This window comes from Vigna angularis, chromosome 8 (assembly GCF_016808095.1).
Source record: "Vigna angularis cultivar LongXiaoDou No.4 chromosome 8, ASM1680809v1, whole genome shotgun sequence".
NCBI lineage: Eukaryota > Viridiplantae > Streptophyta > Magnoliopsida > Fabales > Fabaceae > Vigna > Vigna angularis.
This window is the reverse complement of record NC_068977.1, coordinates 4,185,464-4,205,818: the sequence shown is the minus strand read 5'-3', so window position 1 is coordinate 4,205,818 and position 20,355 is coordinate 4,185,464. Positions and strand designations below refer to the sequence as shown.

The following is a 20,355-nucleotide window of genomic DNA, read 5'->3' as shown; positions in this document are numbered from 1 at the left end:
TTCTAATATATATATAATATGTAACATTATCCATAACACATATAAAGACAAATAAAAATAAAAATTTATCCATTTTTATGACAAACCAAAATAATTTTGATGACAACAAAATATTAAATTTAATTAAATCTCAATGTTAGTTATAAATTATGAATAATTTATAATTTGTTGGCTTAATATACTATGTCAGACCTCGAAAATGAGCACCTAAAACCCCTCATGTCAATCATTAAAAACGCACCCAAAACCCTTTTCGAGGACGCCAGGTGTCACGAAACGAGGATCTGAAATCAGATAGTGGGATGCAGGTGTCAGCAGAAGAGCGGACGCTCGTTTTACGTGGGAAGAAAAATGATTTTTCTGAAACCTTGTTCCCACTCTCTCTGCATGCACCCTTCTTCTTCCAATAATCTGATCTTTCATTTTCTCCTTCTTCTCTCTAGAAAACCCTCCCTTCTCTCTACTGTAACTCATCTTTCTCTTCTCCGATCACATTTCAGAAATCGTAGAAGCGTTCCCGGCGTCTTAAGCTTCATTTTGAACCGATCATCTCCGAGTTCTGAAACTGGTAAGTTTTCTCCTCCTTAACCTTTTGTTCTTGTCAACATGCAAACCAAGTTCTGGTTTCATGAATCCTTAGTTTTAGTTCTGAATCATTGTTGGTTCGTTATTTGATTTTGGTTCGTAGAGCAGTTGAGCGTTAAGGGTAGAAGGAAATCTTAGTTCTTTGGCAAACCAACTTCAGTCAGTAGGACGTCCGTTTACACTAGAGGTAAGGGAAGCTTATTCAATTTAATCCTTATGTTTTTGACTAAACTGCATGAACGTTCGTTGAGTTGTATGAAGCATGACTATGTGATGATTGATCATTTGATATGTGAAAATAACTGAGTTGATGTATGAGTATGTGAAGTGGGCTATAGTAGTAAGTATGAAATTATGAAGTATTATGCTGAGGAGTGAATTTGAATATATGTGAATACTGAATAATAAATTTCCTATGATATTGAACGTTCGTCATGGAACGGTCCTTGACCGTTCGGTGTTCTTATAAACTCTTTTGAGAGTGAATTCTTTCATTTGGAAAGAGTTCTAGTTGAGGACGAGCGCCTTCTTGTAATAGTACTATGTTTGAGCGTTCGGCCAAACATAGATTCACTTGCGCGTTACGTGAGAAAATGAAAATCTTGTAAACAGATATTTTGCATGTTTAGTTATTCTTCAACCATGTTCCAAATGTGTTTATCCTTATGATTATAAATTGTTCCTATTATAAATTCCTGATAAGTCTCAGCTCTCACTCCCAAAATGTGTGGCGTTCGGTCTTACACCGAACGCTCATAAACCTTTTAATTTAGTTATCTTGATGAAACCGCGTTTGTCCAAACTCTGTAGAAATACTGTTACTGTGTTCGGTTATTGACCGACACTTAGTCTTGATATATATATATATATATATATATATATATATATATATATATATATATATATATATATATATATGAATTATTCTACGTCGATTCTTTAGAGGGCGTGGCACGGATACCTTCGTTGTCTCCATCCAAGAGTCTTCCGTACCTACTGTATTCTTCAAGTGTTGATAGTAGTTCACGAGAGTCAGTTCATTTAACTGATTCATGTTATAAGTAACATTCGTTACATATTTTATAGTTGTGCTCAATTTCTTCTAAAACTCTGAAAGTAATCCTTCAGTCTTATTTTATTCTGGAATAAGATATTTCACGGTCTCGTTCATCTCGTTCGTCCTCATTCTGAAGAGGGCTGAACGTTTGTTATTTGACGTTCTTGGAAAGTGTGATAAAAATGATATTAACGTGGGAAATTATGAAAGATGAAAAGTATATAATATGAATATAAGGTTGTGGATTTTGAACGAGCGTTCCGGGGAGGAACGACTCATGATTGAATATTTGAAAGTGGTAAGGTATGACTGTGGTTATGCTAAGTTGTCGATTCATTCTGATGTTCCGTGAGAACTCGTCCTCACGTAGAGGATAGTGGGTCATGTGTGGGAACGACAGGAGGTCCTAGTCCTTAGGGTTACTTTGGACAGATAGGGCTAACCTCGGGTGGCAGCTGTTGAGGGTATCCCAGTTACTACATCACCCGGGTGCACGAACGTCGTAGCTACACAAATGTCATACAGTCCGGACAGTCGGTCTAGTAGTAGGCCTTGTGTTAAGTGTATTGTTAATTTCATATGTGTGTTGATGTATGAATTGTATGCTTGACAACTAAATTAAATTACATAAGCTTACCTTGTGTTTTCCTTGTGTTGTCCTGTCCTGTACGTTCGTCTTGTCGTTGCGATGATCATCCGTGTGGATGTGAGCAGAGGGAGACGCACTTCTTGAAGAGGCGTTGGAAGAAGAATTTTTGGAAGACGCGAACCTCGTAGATGTGGAAGTAAAGGCCGAACAGTAGGACATTCGGTTGTAGTTAGTAGTTTAGCATAAAGTGACCGTTCGATCACTTTCTTTCTGTTTTGTTATTTGACCGATCGGTAATTTGGCTTTTGTAAGCCGTTCGATCATGTTTCCTTTGAATCTTGTACAGTTTACTTTTGGCAAGCTATGTAAGGCCGTTCGGCCATAACCGTACTCTCTTTTAATGATAAGACTGATCTGAGTTATTATTAAATGTTAATATTCTATTATATGGTTATTGCTATATTTTTAGGATGTTACATACTACATTTAAATTTATGAAAAAAATTATTTAATTATTTCTTGTGAAAACAACAGCCTGATGAAGTTATGCAGCAAATGAAGATGCGTGTGAGTTGAAGTATGAAGCAGGAGACGAAGCATGAAGGTGTGGACGTTAGACGCAGCATTGCAGCGGTGCCAATGGCCGAGGCACTTCAGAGAGATTCTCTCACAAACGATCCTCACCGGCCTCATCTCAGACCCCTACACCGCAAGCAAACTCATAAACTTCTTTACTCGCTCCTCTCTCGTTCCCTTCGACTATTCCCTCCGAATCTTTGACCATCTTCACAACCCCAACCCCTTCACATGGAACACCATCATGCGCGCCCACTTCGAACTCCAAAACAACCCTCACCAAGCCATCACACTCTACAAGCTCTTCCTTGCGAAACACGCAAAACCCGATAACTATACCTACCCAATTCTTCTTCAATGTTGCGCTGCCCGGGTGTCCGAGTTCGAGGGAAGGGAGCTGCACGCACATGTCGTGAGGTTTGGTTTTCATCAAGATGTGTACGTCCGGAACACGCTGATCAACTTGTATGCTATATGTGGGAGGATGTCCAGTGCGCGCCAGGTGTTTGAGGAAAGTCCTGTCTGGGATTTGGTATCTTGGAATACTGTTTTGGCAGGGTATGTTCAGGCGGGAAATGTGGAGGAGGCGGAACGTGTGTATAGGGGAATGCCAGAGAGGAACACCATTGCTTCGAATTCCATGATTGTGCTCTTTGGAAAGAAGAGGTGTGTGAAGAAGGCGCGGCGGATTCTTGATAAGGTTCAAGGGAGGGATATGGACATGGTGTCGTGGAATGCGATGGTTTCTTGTTATGAGCAGAATGAGATGTGTGAGGAGGCGTTGGTTTTGTTTGTAGAGATGAAGGCGAGTGGGGTGACAGTGGATGAGATCGTTGTGGTTAGTGTTGTATCCGCGTGTTCGCGAATTTTGAATGCTGAGATGGGGAGGTTGGTGCATGGTTTGGCGGCGAAAGTTGGGGTTGAGGATTATGTTAGTCTTAAGAATGCTTTGATACATTTGTACTCTAGTTGTGGGGAGATAGTGGATGCGCAAAGAATTTTTGATGATGGTGGTGTTTTCTTGGATCAAATATCTTGGAACTCGATGATTTCTGGGTACTTGAGGTGTGGTTCAATTGAAGATGCTGAGAAGTTGTTTTATTCCATGGCGGAGAAGGAGGTTGTGTCTTGGAGTTCCATGATATCTGGTTATGCTCAACATGAATGTTTTTCAGAGGCTTTGGCATTGTTCCAAGAAATGCAGCTTCATGGAGTCAAGCCCGACGAAACTGCTTTAGTTAGTGCCATCTCGGCTTGCACCCATCTGGCTGCTTTGGACATAGGGAAATGGATTCATGCTTATATAAATATAAATAAATTACAGGTTAATACTATTCTGAGCACGACTCTTATAGACATGTATGTGAAATGCGGGTGTGTGGAAAATGCATTGGAGGTTTTCTACGCGATGGAGGAAAATGGGGTTTCTACCTGGAATGCAATCATTCTTGGGTTGGAAATGAATGGTTTGGTAGAACAGTCACTCCGCATGTTTGCAGATATGAAAAAAACGAAGACACTTCCTAATGAGATAACATTTATGGGAGTTCTTGGGGCCTGTCGGCACATGGGCCTAGTCAATGAGGGGCGTCACTACTTTAATTCCATGATCAACGAACACAAAATAGAGCCTAATATTAAGCACTACGGATGCATGGTTGATCTTTTTGGACAGGCAGGTTTGCTTAAAGAAGCGGCGGAGCTGATTGAGAGTATGCCAATGGCACCTGATGTTGCCACTTGGGGTGCCTTGCTTGGGGCTTGTAGAAAACACCATGACAATGAAATGGGAGAGAGGGTGGGAAGAAAACTTATTCAGCTTCAGCCTAACCATGATGGTTTCCATGTATTATTGTCAAATATATATGCTTCAAAAGGAAACTGGAGCAATGTTCTTGAAATTCGGGGAATTATGGCACAACATGGGGTGGTAAAGACACCTGGTTGTAGCATGATTGAAGCAAATGGGATAGTTCATGAATTTTTGGTTGGAGATAAGACCCACCCACAAATAAGTGATATTGAGCACATGTTAGATGAAGTGTCAGCAAAATTAAAGATTGAGGGTTATGTACCAACCACAAGTGAGATTTCACTAGACATAGACGATGAAGAGAAGGAAACTGCACTTTTCAAGCACAGTGAGAAACTTGCAGTCGCCTTTGGACTTATCACTATTGCTCCACCAACTCCAATTAGAGTTATGAAGAACTTGCGAATTTGTAATGATTGACACGCTGTTGTAAAGTTAATCTCCAAAGGATTTGATCGCGAAATTGTGGTAAGGGATCGTCATCGCTTTCACCACTTTAGGCGTGGATCTTGTTCCTGCATGGATTTTTGGTAACAAAACCGTAGTGGCTATTAAGTGAATGAGTATTTTACGTGTAAGGAACATGTACTCAATTTTTTCATTGTTGACTCAAATATCAAAGCATGTGGAATTTAAGATTTTCACGATTTGGTTTGCCTTGCTATGGAATCAAATTTTGTTCATTTTTGTGATCTTGTTGGCAAAGAATGACAGGTAGAGAATACCTTATAATCCAAGATAATATCACTCCAAGATTCTGAAGAGAAATGATACTTCTGCCAATGTTAATTGAGTTTGCATTCAGCGGTTGGCCTTTGGGAAAGTTTGCAAAAATCCAAAAAATCTCGATCAATCTCCATTGCCTTTGGTTCAGTGACTATTCCTGAGCAATTGAGTTTATAGTGGAACTCATCTATTGTACTTGTTTTTTGAAGCAAGCTCTTTCCTTAGGCTTGTAATAGGTTTCTTGGACTAATGGAATAGGTTTTCCGGGTGAGTGATGGAGACCTTCTTGGACCAATGAGGGTGGGTCTGACCCTTTGAACAGGTTCCTTGGTTGATAAACTAGCACACAGATTAGGCATGACTAGGAAAGGAGCAAGGATGGCTTCTCGGATTAGTTCTTGGTTTTCTTTTGGTTCAAGAGGGCCTCGACAAAAGGGTGGTATTCTTGGAGTCTGATGAAGGTTTGAAGGTATTTGAACAAGGTAACTGAGGCTTTCAGGTGGTGGGGTGGTTTCTATAAAGGTTGGTGGTGGTTCTTGGCAGCCAAGGTGGGAAGTTTACCCAAGCCTAGATCAAGATGGAAGGAGGAAACCGAAAGGTGCAAGCTTATGGAGGCAGAACTATTATTTGTGTTGAACTCATTTATTTACGCCAAAAGAAAATATACATGGTTGTACATGTTTGTCTAAAATCTAAAAGAATATGTAGTACGAGAGTATTATTGCGCAAATAAATACTACTTTCTTTTGGTGACATCTAATGATCAATGAAAAATGCAAAATAAATGTTTCACTAGATGAAAATAAACAAAGATTAAACAACAATTTTGTGGACAGGCTGATGAGTCTCGGTTTGATGCATCTCTTTATGTTACCTTTTGTCTTTAATTTCTTAGTTTTAGATCAGATTTAGTTTCGTTCCCTTAATTCTTAGTTTTTCTTAAAATGTGTTAAATATTTGTTTGTAGATAGGAGTTTTAGTTTAGTTTCTAAATTGGTAGACTTCTAGTCTTTGTAAGTAATATAGTGTAGCTTTCAGTTTAGCTTAGCTTCAATTTTAATTGCAATTGTAGAATTCAGTTCTGTGGTTAGTAGAATTTAGTTTTGATAGCCTTTCATCATTTCTCAGCTTGGTGATTTTAGTGTTTGAACTCATTGTTTTTAGATAGTTAGTTTCTGAATTAATAGATTTTTGTAGTCTTATAAATAGTAAAAGTTAGATTTGATTCTTAATCTTTAATGTAGATTTTAGTTTGCGTTTTTTTAGTCAATATAAGTATTTCAAGCCAGCTTTTACTTCTATTTTTTTACGTAGAATTCAATTGTTTAAATTGAGATTTTAGGTGCTGATAATTGAAGGTGCAGTACATTTGAGACGATATGTCCAGCTGGTGGTTTTGATTCTGTGAAAGTATGTACAGTGAGCAGTCTTCCGGTGATATAAGTTGCTGAAGAAAGTGTGCTGAACCTGACCAGCTGTATTTGAATGTGCTCACATGAGAAGCTTGCCATGGGAGCTTTAATCTGCTGGAGTTTGGACTTGTTAGAGAAATGTGCTGGCAGAGGTAATTTTGAAGCAGAGAAGCTGACCAAGACTTGCAACCTGCTGATCCTGAAGTGATGACCTGCTACCAGCTATGAAGAACTCCAATAGACAGATTATGCACTTTGAAGAAACCTGTGCCAGCCAGTAGCTTTTGAGGAGAGCTGCTCTAGTTACTTGCTACTTAGGTGATTTGTATAGTTAGACTAGGCTAGGCTAGGTAGTTTCTACATAAGTTTTACTTGCTATTGGCAGTTCCTATGACCAGTTCTAGGCTGTTTTCCAGTTTTATAGGCTTGGACTTCTAGAAGCATATACAAGGCTTGGATCTTAAACTTGAAAGAGGGACGAATCATATTTTTAGATTTCTCAGTTTTTAGAATAGTTTTCTCTAGAGATTTCTGGTTGCCTAAGACTCCAAAATGAGCTAGACACCAAAGGGCTTCGGTGATTGTACTGTTCGCATCAAGTTTCATTCAATTCAAGTTAATTTTGCTTTTAATTCAGTTTTGCATTGTTTTCTGATATGCAATTCAATCATGTTAATCTCTTAATGCTTTTTACTCAATTGCAATTTTAATTCAATGTCTCGGATATGTTTCCTTACTTTTGAGTCAGAATATAAATTTTCTACTCTTGAACATTTGATTTTCATTCTTGCACCTTACTAGCCTCGGTTATGGATCCATGCTGAGATACTGGTGAATCCAAAGTGATTTCTATACTCCAAGGATTTAAGAAATGAACATTAGCAAGTAAGATTGAGAGTTAAATGAACTTGAATAGGATTTTCACTTTCTGGTTTAGAGCAAACACTTAGCTACGCTGAAGTTCAACCTGTTTTGTGATTTTTGGTTCTTTAATATGTTTTTCATCAAATTTGCATTCCTCTACTTCCTTTCATAATAATAAATTTGTTCCAATCATTAGATTTCAGTTTTAGTTCAGATTAATCAGTTTTTATAGTTAACTCTCGCGCCACTCGGCTCTAGCTTTGGTTTAAATGTTGAATTTTAGTTTCTGCTGCTTATTTATAGTTTCAATCTATTTTTTGTGGTTATTTCTACATTAGATTCTAGGATTAGTACTCAATTTTCCAGTTTTTCAAGTTAGATGATTTTCTGAATTTAGGAAGTCTGCACTTGGTTTTTTCGTAAATTCTGTTTTAAAGTACCATTAGCATTGTTATAAACCTATTTGCATGTTGATATCATGATTCAATCCATAGCATAGCATATAAAGCCATTCTGCATATCAGACCACACGAACACCCTTACTATCAAAGCTGTCACGCTAGAGTTGGACTGGTGTTGTCCAGTTCTAGGTTTTGAGTGCAGATTTGATCATTCTACCGTGGTTTGACAGTTCTTAATTCATCTATGCATATTTTTAGTGATTCAAATATGTCTTATTCATTTGGATTGTAATATCTCAATACCATTACATTTCTTGGGCACTGATCAAAGCCTGTGATATTATTGTAACGATCCAACAAAGAATGATTGGCACTTGTAGCATCTTTGCTAATTATGCAGAAAAATTGATTGAATAGTCAACAATACGGATTCCATGAACACCTTCCATTCAGTTGTATCTACTCCTACAATACCACAATTTTGTGAAAACTCAAGTTAATGATGAATTTCTAACAGGATTGAAACGTTTTCACACTTCCTCTGTTTGCTTTTTTACATCAAGAAATGGCATCTATATTAGTAAGAAGTGACCTATCTGCTCAAATTCCCGTTTAACAGCCAATCATAAAATTGACAGATCTCACTATGAAGAATAGTATAGACACATTACTCTACTTCTCTGAACTGCCAACCCATTCTCAGCAAAAAAGAAAAAGAAAATTTGTTTCCTAAACAAGGTTGCCTTATTCAATTGCTACGTGTCAATGTTAAACCCCTTTGTCCAGACATGGATGCAGTATATTAGTATTCCCAAAGAGAATGAAACACAAACTGTGATAACGGCATAGGCATAGGCTCTCCAAGGATGACTGCTTTCTCTCATTGCATTGAACTCAGCAGCAAAAGTAGAGACAATGCTCAAGCACCCTATTAGGCCAAACTGTATTCCTGCTACAACAGTATCACAATCTCTGGTGTTCACCTGCATCAGGCAAGTAAATAATGTTCATGATTTATGTAAAATATAATAGTCATAAGGGCAAGAATTAATCATAGTATTCTCCAAAGAAATTCAGAAAAAGCCAATTTCCCAACACAGATAAATCTTACTATCATATCTAATTCGGAACCTGTGAGTCTATCAATTCTAGCTTAGAGATTGGACAAGGCAGTTAGAAGGGACTTGAACATGAATGATGACAAAAAAACTTATTGCGTTTTTCACACTGGCAAGTGCAGCCATAATACAAGCTGCTGATACATTGGCAATTAGAGTCCCGAATGGAATCCATTTAAACAACCCTTCCTTTCCCAATCCACGCCCGTTTAACCCTTCTAAGAACCATCTAATCCACACACCCATGGGTCCAACCATGCAAGCAAACCATAACTGTGCAGAATTACCACCGTGCTTGAACTCAGCTTTTACTAATGCACCACTTACACCCCACAATATGCCTAATATAACCATGAACATCACCATAACTATCAACTGACGATGGTAGCTGTCTAGTCTACAGTTTATCTTATTAACATCTTTTCCCGAACTAATACCCAGCCGGTGGAGGAGCCACCTAAAACCCTTGGCAGTTTCAATCCCAAACTGGATGGAATAGGCAATGAGAAATAAACCTGAAAATTTGTAATTGTAAAACAAATTCATCTTATCAATTGAGCAATCATGAGGAAATAAAATCATCAACTCATCCACTAGGGATAAATATAAACAGAAAAATCATTTGCATGAAACAACAAGCTTAGAACAAACAGAACTATCAATACACCCATTTACCTAATATAAAGCCAAGTGAAGCGAAGAGCCAATGCTCGGAAACACTGAGTTCAAGCATTTTTTGATTCCAACCACTGAAGGTTGTAAGGCTTCCTAAGTAACCAGTTGTTATTGCTATAGCTAGATGCTCTGACACTTGAGATATGTTTCCTTTGAATACCACACCAAACCAACCCATAAGAAACGAACCAATCTGGAAACAATGTCAAAATTTGCATTAGATTGTCTGAATCAGCTTCCTCACAAGTGAATACCAAAATTTCTGACAGTACTTCTGTCAGGCCTCGGAAATGATGAGCGTTGGTGGAGTACGCGTGGCAGCCGGAGAGCGAGACACCTCAGCAACGCACGTGGCGACCGTAGAGCCTAACACTCCACTAACGAACGCCAGGTGTCGCACGCCGAGGGGAGTTAGAAACCGGTAGTGGAAACCAGTAGTGGAAAGCACGTGTCTGCTAGAGAGTGGACGTGCGTTCGACGGGAGTGGGAAGCAAAACTGAGAATTTCAGAAATATTCTCCACTCTCTGCGCGCACCCCTGTTTTCACGTTTCGAAGGAATCATTTCTCTCCTTCTCCTCCGATCAGTATTCCGGTACCGTAGAAGGACTCACGGCATCAAGGGCTTCTAGAGAAACCGTTCGGTTTGTGAAGCTGGGTTGGTAAGTCGTTGCCTTCATTCTGTCGTTCGTTTTACAAACATGCAAACCCAGTTCTGGGTTCGTACGTTGATTTTCATTCATAAAATGGGGGAGATCTGATAGTATCGGGTGTCACTGGTTGTAGTTTGAGTTAACCAGCGTTGACAAACAGAATCTGTAGTGAGGAAATAGTATTTTTGCGTCTGTGGACGTTCGGTCACGCTTTAGAGGTAAGGGAAGCTTATTTAATTTAACTGGTATGATGTTGTGTTGTATGAACGTTCGTTATTTGACTGCATGAGTATAATGCATGATGTTTGCTGTGATTAAATTGAATGAAAGTTCGTTGTTTTGCTCTAATACCACTAATGTGACATCCCAAAAATACAACCATAAACTATATAATAGAATAATCACATTTAATAATAATTCAGTACAACTACCTCCCTGGTAAGAACAGCTAGAACTGCTAAGAACAGAGGGAAGCAATTCTGGAGCTGGTCGTCCTCCCTCATCTACCTCTCGTCCAACTACCTCCCTGCTCACGACCGTTCGGTCTGGTCGTCCATCCTCCTCTATCGCTCGTCCAACTACCTCCCTGTTCCCAACCATTCGGTCTAGTCGTCCTCCCTCTACCGTTCGGTCACATAGCTCCCCACCTTCTATCGTTCGGTCTGGTCGTCCTCCCTCGTATACCGCTCGTCCAACTACCTCCCTGCTCACGATCGTTCGGTCTGGTCGTCCACCCTCCTCTATCGCTCGTCCAACTACCTCCCTATTCTCGACCGTTCGGTCTGGTCGTCCTCCCTCTACCGTTCGGTCACATAGCTCCCCACCTTCTACCGTTCGGTCCCCCTCTCTCTCCCTCCTACACCTTCTTCTCTTGTACAGTTTCCAGCCCCTAACATGTGCTCTCTGTCTTCCAACGTTCGACCTTTACGATCGATATCGTTCAGCCTCACTTCCCTCCTACCTTTCTTCTCCTTCTCATTACCTCCCACCTTATACCCTAACATATACAGTATAAGATATAAGACCTGCAAAAATTTCTAGACATAATTGTGCCCACCAAACTATTAAAAAACAGTACTTATGCTTTAGTGATACAGCAATGGAAATACAGTTCCTGGTCATTGTAATATTTAAGACGTCAAAGAAGGAAATTCTAATATATCCAAAACATTGTAATACATCCAAAACCATACATAGTTGGCATCATTGTCATTCATTAAATTACATAGCAGTAAAACCATAAACATTGTTCCTTAGACTATTACATAATAAGATCCTTAAGTTGAGCTTCCTGGTCATTCATACACACTTCAGATAACTGTGATGATGGCATGATTGGTTCTTAGGTTGCTTTGGGGGACCACCACCGAATATTGTAGTTTCTCATCAATAAAGGACCCACACCTGACCTACCGAGACACGAACCCCGCACTCTGCCGCTTCCAACTACTTCTTCTTCACCGACGAACCTTGCTGCTTCAGCTCGAACAAAGATCGCGATTTTTCTTCCCTCACGCGAACCCTAATAATAAAAAACCCCCAATTTTTTCCCTCAACCTCAGTTGCATTCCCCAATTAAAACGTCTTGCCCTTTAATTTTTTCTTTTTTCTACCCAATATTGTTCCTTCTTCTTTATTTAATACAAAAATGCTTTTAAATGCCACGTCTGCTTATTAACTGCATTGACCATGCCACGTAACCAATACTGTAACGGCTGTTTGTCCAATTTAACGGCAGGCCTGTAATTGATTTAATTTTACAAAAACAAGATTCAATTGATACGCCGAAAAGAAAAAGGACCTATTTGAAATTCATGACCAAAATAGGGACCTACGGAGACATTAAACCTTGTTCTTTTAAGCAAGTTACTACCACAATGTCTGAAACTTATGTTCCTGGCCATCAAAACAACTATGGAGTGTTAGTCTTTGTGAACCCATCAAAATTTGTTGGTAACCAAGACACACAATATTGAAGATGGAAAAGGGAACCCACCATATTAGAAGAAAGATCAACATAAAGAATGGTTTGGTCGCTTGTTGTAAGACCTTGGAAATTTAACCCAAAAACCCACCTGTCAAATCTCATTAATTACTCCCAAAACCCTACTTAGGTACCTTAAAAACGCACTCACAAACTCTGACGCACAATTGCCAAGTGTCAAAATGGAACATTCTGAAGTCAGTAGTGGAAGACAGGTGTCCGTATGGGAGTGCACGTCCGTTTTACCTTGGGAAGAAAAATGATTTTCTGAAAACCTTCTTCCCACTCTCTACATGCACCCTTCTTCTTCCTGAAAAACTGACTTTTCATTTCCTCCTCCTTCCCTCTAGAAACCTCTTCCTTCTCTCTACTGAAACTTACCCTTTCTCTTCTCCGTTCATCATTCAGAAACCATAGAAGTAATCCCGACGCCGTAAGCTTCAATTTGGACCGAACAGATCTAGATTCTGAAACTGGTAAGTTCTCGACCTTAGCCGTTCGTTTCTGGGTTACATGCAAAACCAAGATTTGGTTGCATGCAAGGGTATAATCTAAATTCTTCTGTATTTTCTGATGGTTAGACTTAGTTGGAGAAATTAAGAAAATCGTTGAGGGTAGAAAGCTGTAGTTGGACGAATCAAAATCATACTCTTAGGACGTTCACCACTGATCCAGGTAAGGGAAGCTTATTTAATTTAATTGATATTCGTATGTTGTCTTTCTATATGAGCGTCTGTTATTGACTGAATGTATGTGGTACATGCTGGTTGTATTGTATGATGATGGTTGATATGTATGAATGGGAATATGGACAATTATTGTGGAGTATGAATTGTTAATATGAATCCTATAAAGTATGTGAATTGATAATTGATATGAAGTTATAAGATATGAAATATGTGATGAATTTTGAGTTAGAAACAGATGAAAAATGGAATATGAAATTCTCTCTAAGAAAATGTACGTTCGTCATCGAACGGTCCTTTACCGTTCGGTTTCTCTAGTAAATTGTTAAAAATTGTAATTCTTTCATTTGGAAAGAACTCGTGTCGAGAACGAATATCCTCACGTGGAAATACTATGACTGAGCGTTCGGCTCAGCATACTCGTACCCTGATCTTCGAAATAAAGTAATATATAACTTGTACTTTAAGAATAATTAACGCTCGGTCTTACACCTAGCGTTCGTAATAAGTAACGTTCGGTCTTATACCTAGCGTTCGTACTAAATAGCGCTCGGTTCTACACCTAGCGTCCGTCCTAAGTGCTCGTACTATTGTATAATCAACCTTGATAAAATAGCGTTCGTTCAACTGTAATAATATTTCCCTTGTTCCCATGTTCGGTCATCTACTGGCATTGGATTTCCATATGTGGACTATTCCAAAGATAGCCTTAAACATCTTTATTTTCTCCTTACATTGGACCTAGACTAATACCTCCCTATTCGACTTATTTCTTAGAGTATTGGTTTGAACTCAAGAGAGTTAGTTCATTTAACTGACTCACATGGTAATTACCGTTCGTCACAGATTTACCTAGTTTAATCAATCCATTTCTCAAATCTAAAAGTAATTCTCTTAGTCTTATTCTGTTCCGAACGGAAGAGTCATTGGTCTCATCATTGACGTTCGTCCTCATTCTGAAGAGGGCTGAACGTTCGTTATTTTGTGCCGTTGTAATTAATGATGAAAATGAGAATAAAGTAAAGGATTGTAAAGAGTGAACATTATATGGGATGAAAATACGACTATGGATTTTGAACGAGCGTTCCGGGGAGGAACGACTCATGCATTGAATATTGGAATTGGTAAAGTATGACTGTGGTTATGCTAATGTTGGCAGTTCATCCTGATGTTCCGTGAGTACTCGTCCTCACGTAGAGGGGGGTAGGTCATGTGTGGGAACGACAAGAGGTCCTAGTCCTTAGGGGTACTTTGGATAGGGCTAACCTCGGGTGGCAGCTGTTGAGTGTATCCCAGTTACTACATCACCCGGGTGCAAGAACGCTTGTAGCTACACAGATTCATACAGTCCGGACGGTCCGTCTAGTGATAGATTTCGTATGGTTTTATATGTGTTGAAATATTCTTGTGTGTTTGGAATGTTTGATTTAAATGTTGATGTATGAATTAAATTACATAAGCTTACCCTTCGTTTTTCCTTGTGTTGTCTCGTCCTTGTACGTCCGTCCTGTCATTGCAATGATCATCCGTGTGGATGTGAGCAGAAGGCGAGGCATTGCTAGAAGACGTTATCGAAGAATAAAACCTGATAGACGTGGAAGTCAAAGCCGAGCCCTAGAGCGTTCGTTTAATTTAGATGTTAGCTTTTTAGTTTTTGAACGTTCGGTTATTTGATTTTGTAAAACCGTTCGTCCTGAACTTCTATTAGTTCTGAATTAATGTATGGAATTCTGTAATTAAAGCCTTTTGGTTTATGAACTCTAATTTTAGTGTAAGACTGCATTGTTTTACTATTAAATGTAATTAATTCTATTATATAGTGATTACTGTATTTTGGGATGTTACACTTGTCACCTGGGCAACCCTAGGGCCAAATAACTTCTGCAGTAAATATCTCGTTAAGACCTGCATAGTGTTTTTTGCAGTTTGTGTATTAGATTTTTGCGAATAACTGCATGTCATAATATAAACTCATTGTCACAACTGAGATTTGCCATATCCTCTCAATCGGCAATAGAATTCTGAATCGAAACAATGGGAAATGCTAGTAATCCATTCTGCACCAACAAGTTAGCCATATCTAACACATCAAGCAAAAGTTTAGGAGATATTACCCCAAGAATTCCAAAAACTGCTAAATGAACCAAACACGAAGTATAGTCCATCAACTCTGGCAAACCTTTAGGAGGGTCCTAAAAATATAGAACATATGGTTAATTAATAACCAAATTACAGAAACCAAAAATCTCGGGACTACATGACAATCAAGCGTTGAACCTCACATGTTCTATGTCTTCAAAACCTACAATTCCATTAGTGGAAAGTGGGGAAAGGGATGTGAAGACAGGAGGCAAAGGCCCAACAGAGGAATTGGGATGCGATCTGTGTTCATCTGCAATGGAAACAACAACTTCTTTTTTTGACCTGTTGTTAAAGGACAAACGGAAACTGTTGCTCTCACTAAACCTCCTGCTTCCAAGAGCTCTATCTCCAATGTCTCCAGCCTCTGAAACACTCTCATTCTCACCATCATTTTCTATATGATAACTTACGTGACTTGATATGCTTAATGAACGTCTTCTGATTGAAGAACCCCCACTATTCATTCTCTCCATGTGAACAATAACACAACCACAACACTTAGTCTAACCACCTTAAACCGCGTTGAACACCCGACTAAATACCAGGTTGACTCATGCAGCTGCCACCAATACAAACCTTATTTGTTTTAGAAAAAAAAAGGCTGAATTCCAGGTGTTATGTAGTAAGATATTTATTAGATAAAATATCTTAGATATTTTAAGCGGTTAAAGATATTTATGAGTAACTAACCAGATTTTTAGGTAAGGTTATTCGTCTATAAATACAGTAACAGGGCAAAGGTCTAGGTACGTTCTCTCTATGTTCTAGAGACCCTAAATAATATTTCAGAGCAGTATCATAATCACTCTCTTGAGAGCTGAGGCTCCATAACTCACATCTGACTTGAGCGTCGGAGTATCTTTGCAGGTACCTCCCCCTCCTTTGGCGAGTATGAACAACAACAATTGGAGAAGAGCAAGCGTCCCAAACAGCCAGGAGCAACAAAGACACACTGGAAAACATCTACACCGAAACAGAAGCTATCTGATGGACAAATTTATGAACACCAAAATATGATGTCACAAACTTGTTTTTCAATCGGCAAGTATGACCGAATCGTTCAAGTAATAAACTTGGTAAGACCAAGTATCGTTCTTCCCAAAGGACTCACGGCCTAGTTTAGTTATGTGATTTCTTGATTAGCTAAGACTTAAAGACGAAATATTTGGAGTTTAATATGCAAAAGACGAAAATTAAATATGTATGCATGAGTTTTTGATCTATGACAAAAGCAAAGGACAAATACTTTCAATGAAAAATATGAATGAATATGTTGTTGGGGTCAATTTCATCTTATCCACTCTCATATATTTTAGGAATTCAACATTCAAATCATCATTGTTAATGCCACTCTCTAAAGTACCTTTCTAGAAGGCTTCTCCCTAATCACGAGTTCATACAATTCCTAGCATTCCTAATGATCAGTTCATAAGTGCAGGAGCTTAACGACAACCAATATCATATTAGGAGAAATTCCCCGGATCTAGACTTCCCCGTACGTTCCCGTATCGACAAAACCAATAATCATGCATCGAATGAGTTAAACAATGCAAGCATTAAGCAAAGAGGAAAAACCCTAACTAATGATGAAAGAAAGCATAAATCTTAGATTAAGATGTAACAAACAGATTCCATATATGAGAGCTTCATAAGATTACATTGATTCCCCAACAAACATACAAGGTTTAGTTCACCATATTCATGGTGAACCTAGATGAATTACAATGAAAGTATGAAAGAATAAACCCTAAAAAGGTGAAGAGGTAGCCTGAGCATCCAAGATCCTCCTTCAAAGGGGTGGAAGAGAGAGTGTTTGCCTCGTTTCTGCCAAAGATACCTAACCCTAGGAAACCCTAAAGCTTAAATACCATTCGTAAATTACAAAATATTAGGTCCAAGCCCATTAAAGTGCCGCTCAGCGGTAAAGTACCGCTCAGCGGTGAGTGCGCGTCTCTTTTCTTCCCCTCAGCGGCCATTTTGCCCCTCAGCGGACCTCCCGTGACCTTCTGAGTGCCGCTCAGCGGTAAAGTGCCGCTGAGCGGTGCCTTCGGCTTCTCCTTTTGCACTCTTTGATTCCTTTTCTGATTCCATCTCTCTCATTCTTCACTTCTTTCACTAAATTCACCTTAAAACCTGCACAAAAACACTGAAATCAAGCATAAACCTGTCCAGCTCTCTTATTTCTGAAAATATGGATAAAAGTATGATTTCAAGCTAGTTTCTAAGTCTAAAGGTTGCTTTTAGTATCAATTTTAAGCATGAAAATAACAGTTTTTCAACTGTTATCACAACCCCAAACTTAGAACTTTGCTTGTCCTCAAGCAAACAAAATGTAACTCAATCTCCAACCAATTCATATGATGGTTCACTCATTCAAAAATCCTCTTTTTCAAGATAAATAACAACTTCACTCAAACTTATGACCAAGAGTTCATTCAAGATGTGCACATGCTTTAGTGTTCACAAAGTCATTTAAATTCCAACAAATGCTATTTTTCATGAATGATCAATCAATTAAGCATGGATGTTCATGTGCTTATGGACTATTTCCTCACTAGTTAAAGTGTTTCACTCAACACACAAGTGTATAAGAGGTAAAGTGTTTCACTCCTTCACTCTACTATCACAATGTCACATGAATCAACTTTGCCTTTCATTTTACCACAATCAAAAACATTCACAAGCATGCATCATCACAAGGACTTTTCAATGGCTTATAATGTGGCTGGGCTAACAAGAAAATTGGTTTTTCTGGATCACAAAATCCTTGAGTTAAGAGAATCATAACAACACAATCATCTTATTCATTCCCAACTTTCTTTTACCTTTGCATTTGCATTGAGCTTTTCTTCTTTTTCTTTTCTTTTCTTTTTCTTTGCATATTCTTACTTTTTAGCTCTTAGCTCAATGCTTTTCTTTTCATGTTTTCCCAACAACCCCAAACTTGAACATTTAACAATACCATACAAGATCTTCTACTTAACTCAAGGTAAAGATTTTCAATCAAAGGTTTTCAGTGTATGTTCAAGGCTAAGGGTTCAAAGGATAGAACACAACGTGTTCTCTTTTAGTAGGCTAACTTTATGAATTTGGCCAATAAAAAAGGTTCCAACAAATGGCCTTGATCACATGATGCAAAACAAGATATTTATTCAATCATAGAAAACCTGGGCAAAATCATTCATGCTTTCAAAGTAATAGCATTCAATCATACCAAAAACTCTGGAGCTTAAAACCTCACATATAAGCTCATTCACATTTGACATACACATCCTGCTTAATCTCACAATCACAATCATAATATCATGCATTTGTTCACAAAGCTTGTGAATCACCTGTATAAGCATTTTAATGTGCACATCTATCTCAACATCAATCAATCAATAAGCATCATCAAGCAGTACTTATCACACAATCACAGTTAATAGCAAACCATCATAACAAACCAGGTGTTCAATAGAGTACATCAAACCCTAATCTAAAAACAAAAACAAATAAGTTCAGAAAACTTAAACCACAAAAGCATAATCATATGATAGCATTCATCAGTAAATGCTATCTCAGCTCCTCATCAGTCAGAGCTGTCCTTTGTATCTTCCTCTTCCTCCTCATCTTCATCATCATCAAATGCATCCTCCTCCTCAGCTTCATCTTCTTCCATATCTCTAGCTGAAGCTTCAGCTGCTCCAGCTCCTCCTCTATGTACTGGTTCTTCTGGCCAAGCTACTACATTGTGGAATTCATCCATAGTCCACCTGTGGGCTGGAGGTGTATCATACATCCCCACTATCATCTCAGCAGTGGCCACCTGCCCTCTATGAATGGACTGCAACTGAGCACCTATAAGAGACATATACATGTCCCTCATCTGGAATGGTTCTACTTCATGTGTATCAGCAGCTGTCTGGCTTTGTGCTGGCCCTCTCTCTCTACGAGCCCGGCGTGGTGGAACTGGCTGAGCTACATCCTCACCTCCACAGTATTGTCTATAATAAGCCTCATCAATAGCTTTTCTTGGCCTCTCAAATGGTGGAACAGAAGTGTCCACCCCAGCTAGCTTGCAAAGGTGAGTGATCAAAGAAGGATGTCCTAGCGGTGCTTTGTTGTTTGAGGTGTTAGCACATACACTAATTTCATCAGCTATCACCTGCCCAATATTAACATTCAAATTTCTAATAGCACAGTAGATGAATAGTGCCCTGCTGAGAGTAATATCTGACACATGTGAACATGGCTGAATGTTGGCATTAGAAAATGCAATCCAATATTTTGCAAGAGGATTCAAATCTGTCCTCCTAATGTTAACCACTGAGCCAGATCTATTCCTTTGGAAGTGTCCTCCAGGTATACACAACACTCTCTCCACATCCTCAAAATCAACACCTTCCTCCATGCAAAGAGCAAACTGACATTGTTCACCAGCCCACACAGTATCCAGGAAGTTGTTGATAGAATCAGGATCATACCTGATAGCATGGCCTCTGACATAGCCCAAATAATTCTCAGCTGGATAATCACCAATCTTCTTTGCATTGGTGTAAAATTCCTTCACCACAGCTATGTTGGCAGGTGCAGGATAAGTGGCTAGCTTTCCCCAATCATTCCCTAACACTTGCTCTCCAAATTGAGGATCAAAGTTAGGTATCATTCCAACCTTTCTCTCCATCAGAAGTCTCCTGTCCTGAACCACCCTAAAGTGCTTCTCATGTTTCCTAGAGAGGAACCTGCTAGATTTGGGTTGCTCTGGTTCCTTTTCCTTTCTCTTGGTTGCCATGGTTTTCAATCTCTTTCCTGAAGAGGATGCCATTCCTACATATAAATACACAACCATAGAACATGATGTTAATCATTAGTAAAACATAGAACACAACTCCTTTCGATGATAAACCACCGCTGAGGGCCAGAATTTCCCCTCAGCGCCACCAGTGCCACAGTCCAACACACAAAAACTCAGAAAAACCAAATCTGGCAGAGTGCCGCTCAGCGGCAGATTACCCCTCAGCGGTAACTCTGCAAATTTTTGAAAAACCTATTTTAAAGCTGTCCTAACTCCACCCAAATGCAATTTTCAGTTTT

The 20,355-nt window shown here is 39.0% G+C and overlaps 2 protein-coding genes across 2 annotated transcripts; one reads left to right on the top strand and one right to left on the bottom strand.

Moving 5' to 3' along the window:
• The first annotated feature begins 2,769 nt into the window (after window positions 1–2,769).
• On the top strand, window positions 2,770–5,264 carry LOC108344561 (pentatricopeptide repeat-containing protein At3g62890). The gene has a single exon (XM_017582995.2). It carries the CDS (start codon window positions 2,830–2,832, stop codon window positions 5,038–5,040), a length of 2,211 nt encoding a protein of 736 aa, XP_017438484.2. The 5' UTR covers window positions 2,770–2,829; the 3' UTR covers window positions 5,041–5,264.
• Window positions 5,265–8,778: 3,514 nt separating this feature from the next.
• Window positions 8,779–15,863, bottom strand: LOC108345265 (uncharacterized). The gene is made up of 7 exons (XM_052867506.1): window positions 15,420–15,863; window positions 15,252–15,329; window positions 14,985–15,042; window positions 12,464–12,516; window positions 9,817–10,009; window positions 9,226–9,656; window positions 8,779–9,006 (listed from the first exon to the last, which is right to left on the bottom strand). Exons 1-7 carry the CDS (start codon window positions 15,750–15,752, stop codon window positions 8,779–8,781), a joined length of 1,374 nt encoding a protein of 457 aa, XP_052723466.1. The 5' UTR covers window positions 15,753–15,863.
• Between the last annotated feature and the right edge of the window lie 4,492 nt (window positions 15,864–20,355).

Coding starts and splice junctions, on each gene's coding strand:
- LOC108344561 (XM_017582995.2), top strand. CDS start 2,830: ATGAAGGTGTGGACGTTAGACGCAGCATTGCAGCGGTGCCAATGGCCG.
- LOC108345265 (XM_052867506.1), bottom strand. CDS start 15,752: ATGGAGAGAATGAATAGTGGGGGTTCTTCAATCAGAAGACGTTCATTA. Junction 15,043..15,251: donor CAGTTTTTGGAATTCTTGGG/GTAATATCTCCT, acceptor AACACTATGCAG/GTCTTAACGAGATATTTACT. Junction 9,007..9,225: donor AAAACGCAATAAGTTTTTTT/GTCATCATTCAT, acceptor TGCCTGATGCAG/GTGAACACCAGAGATTGTGA.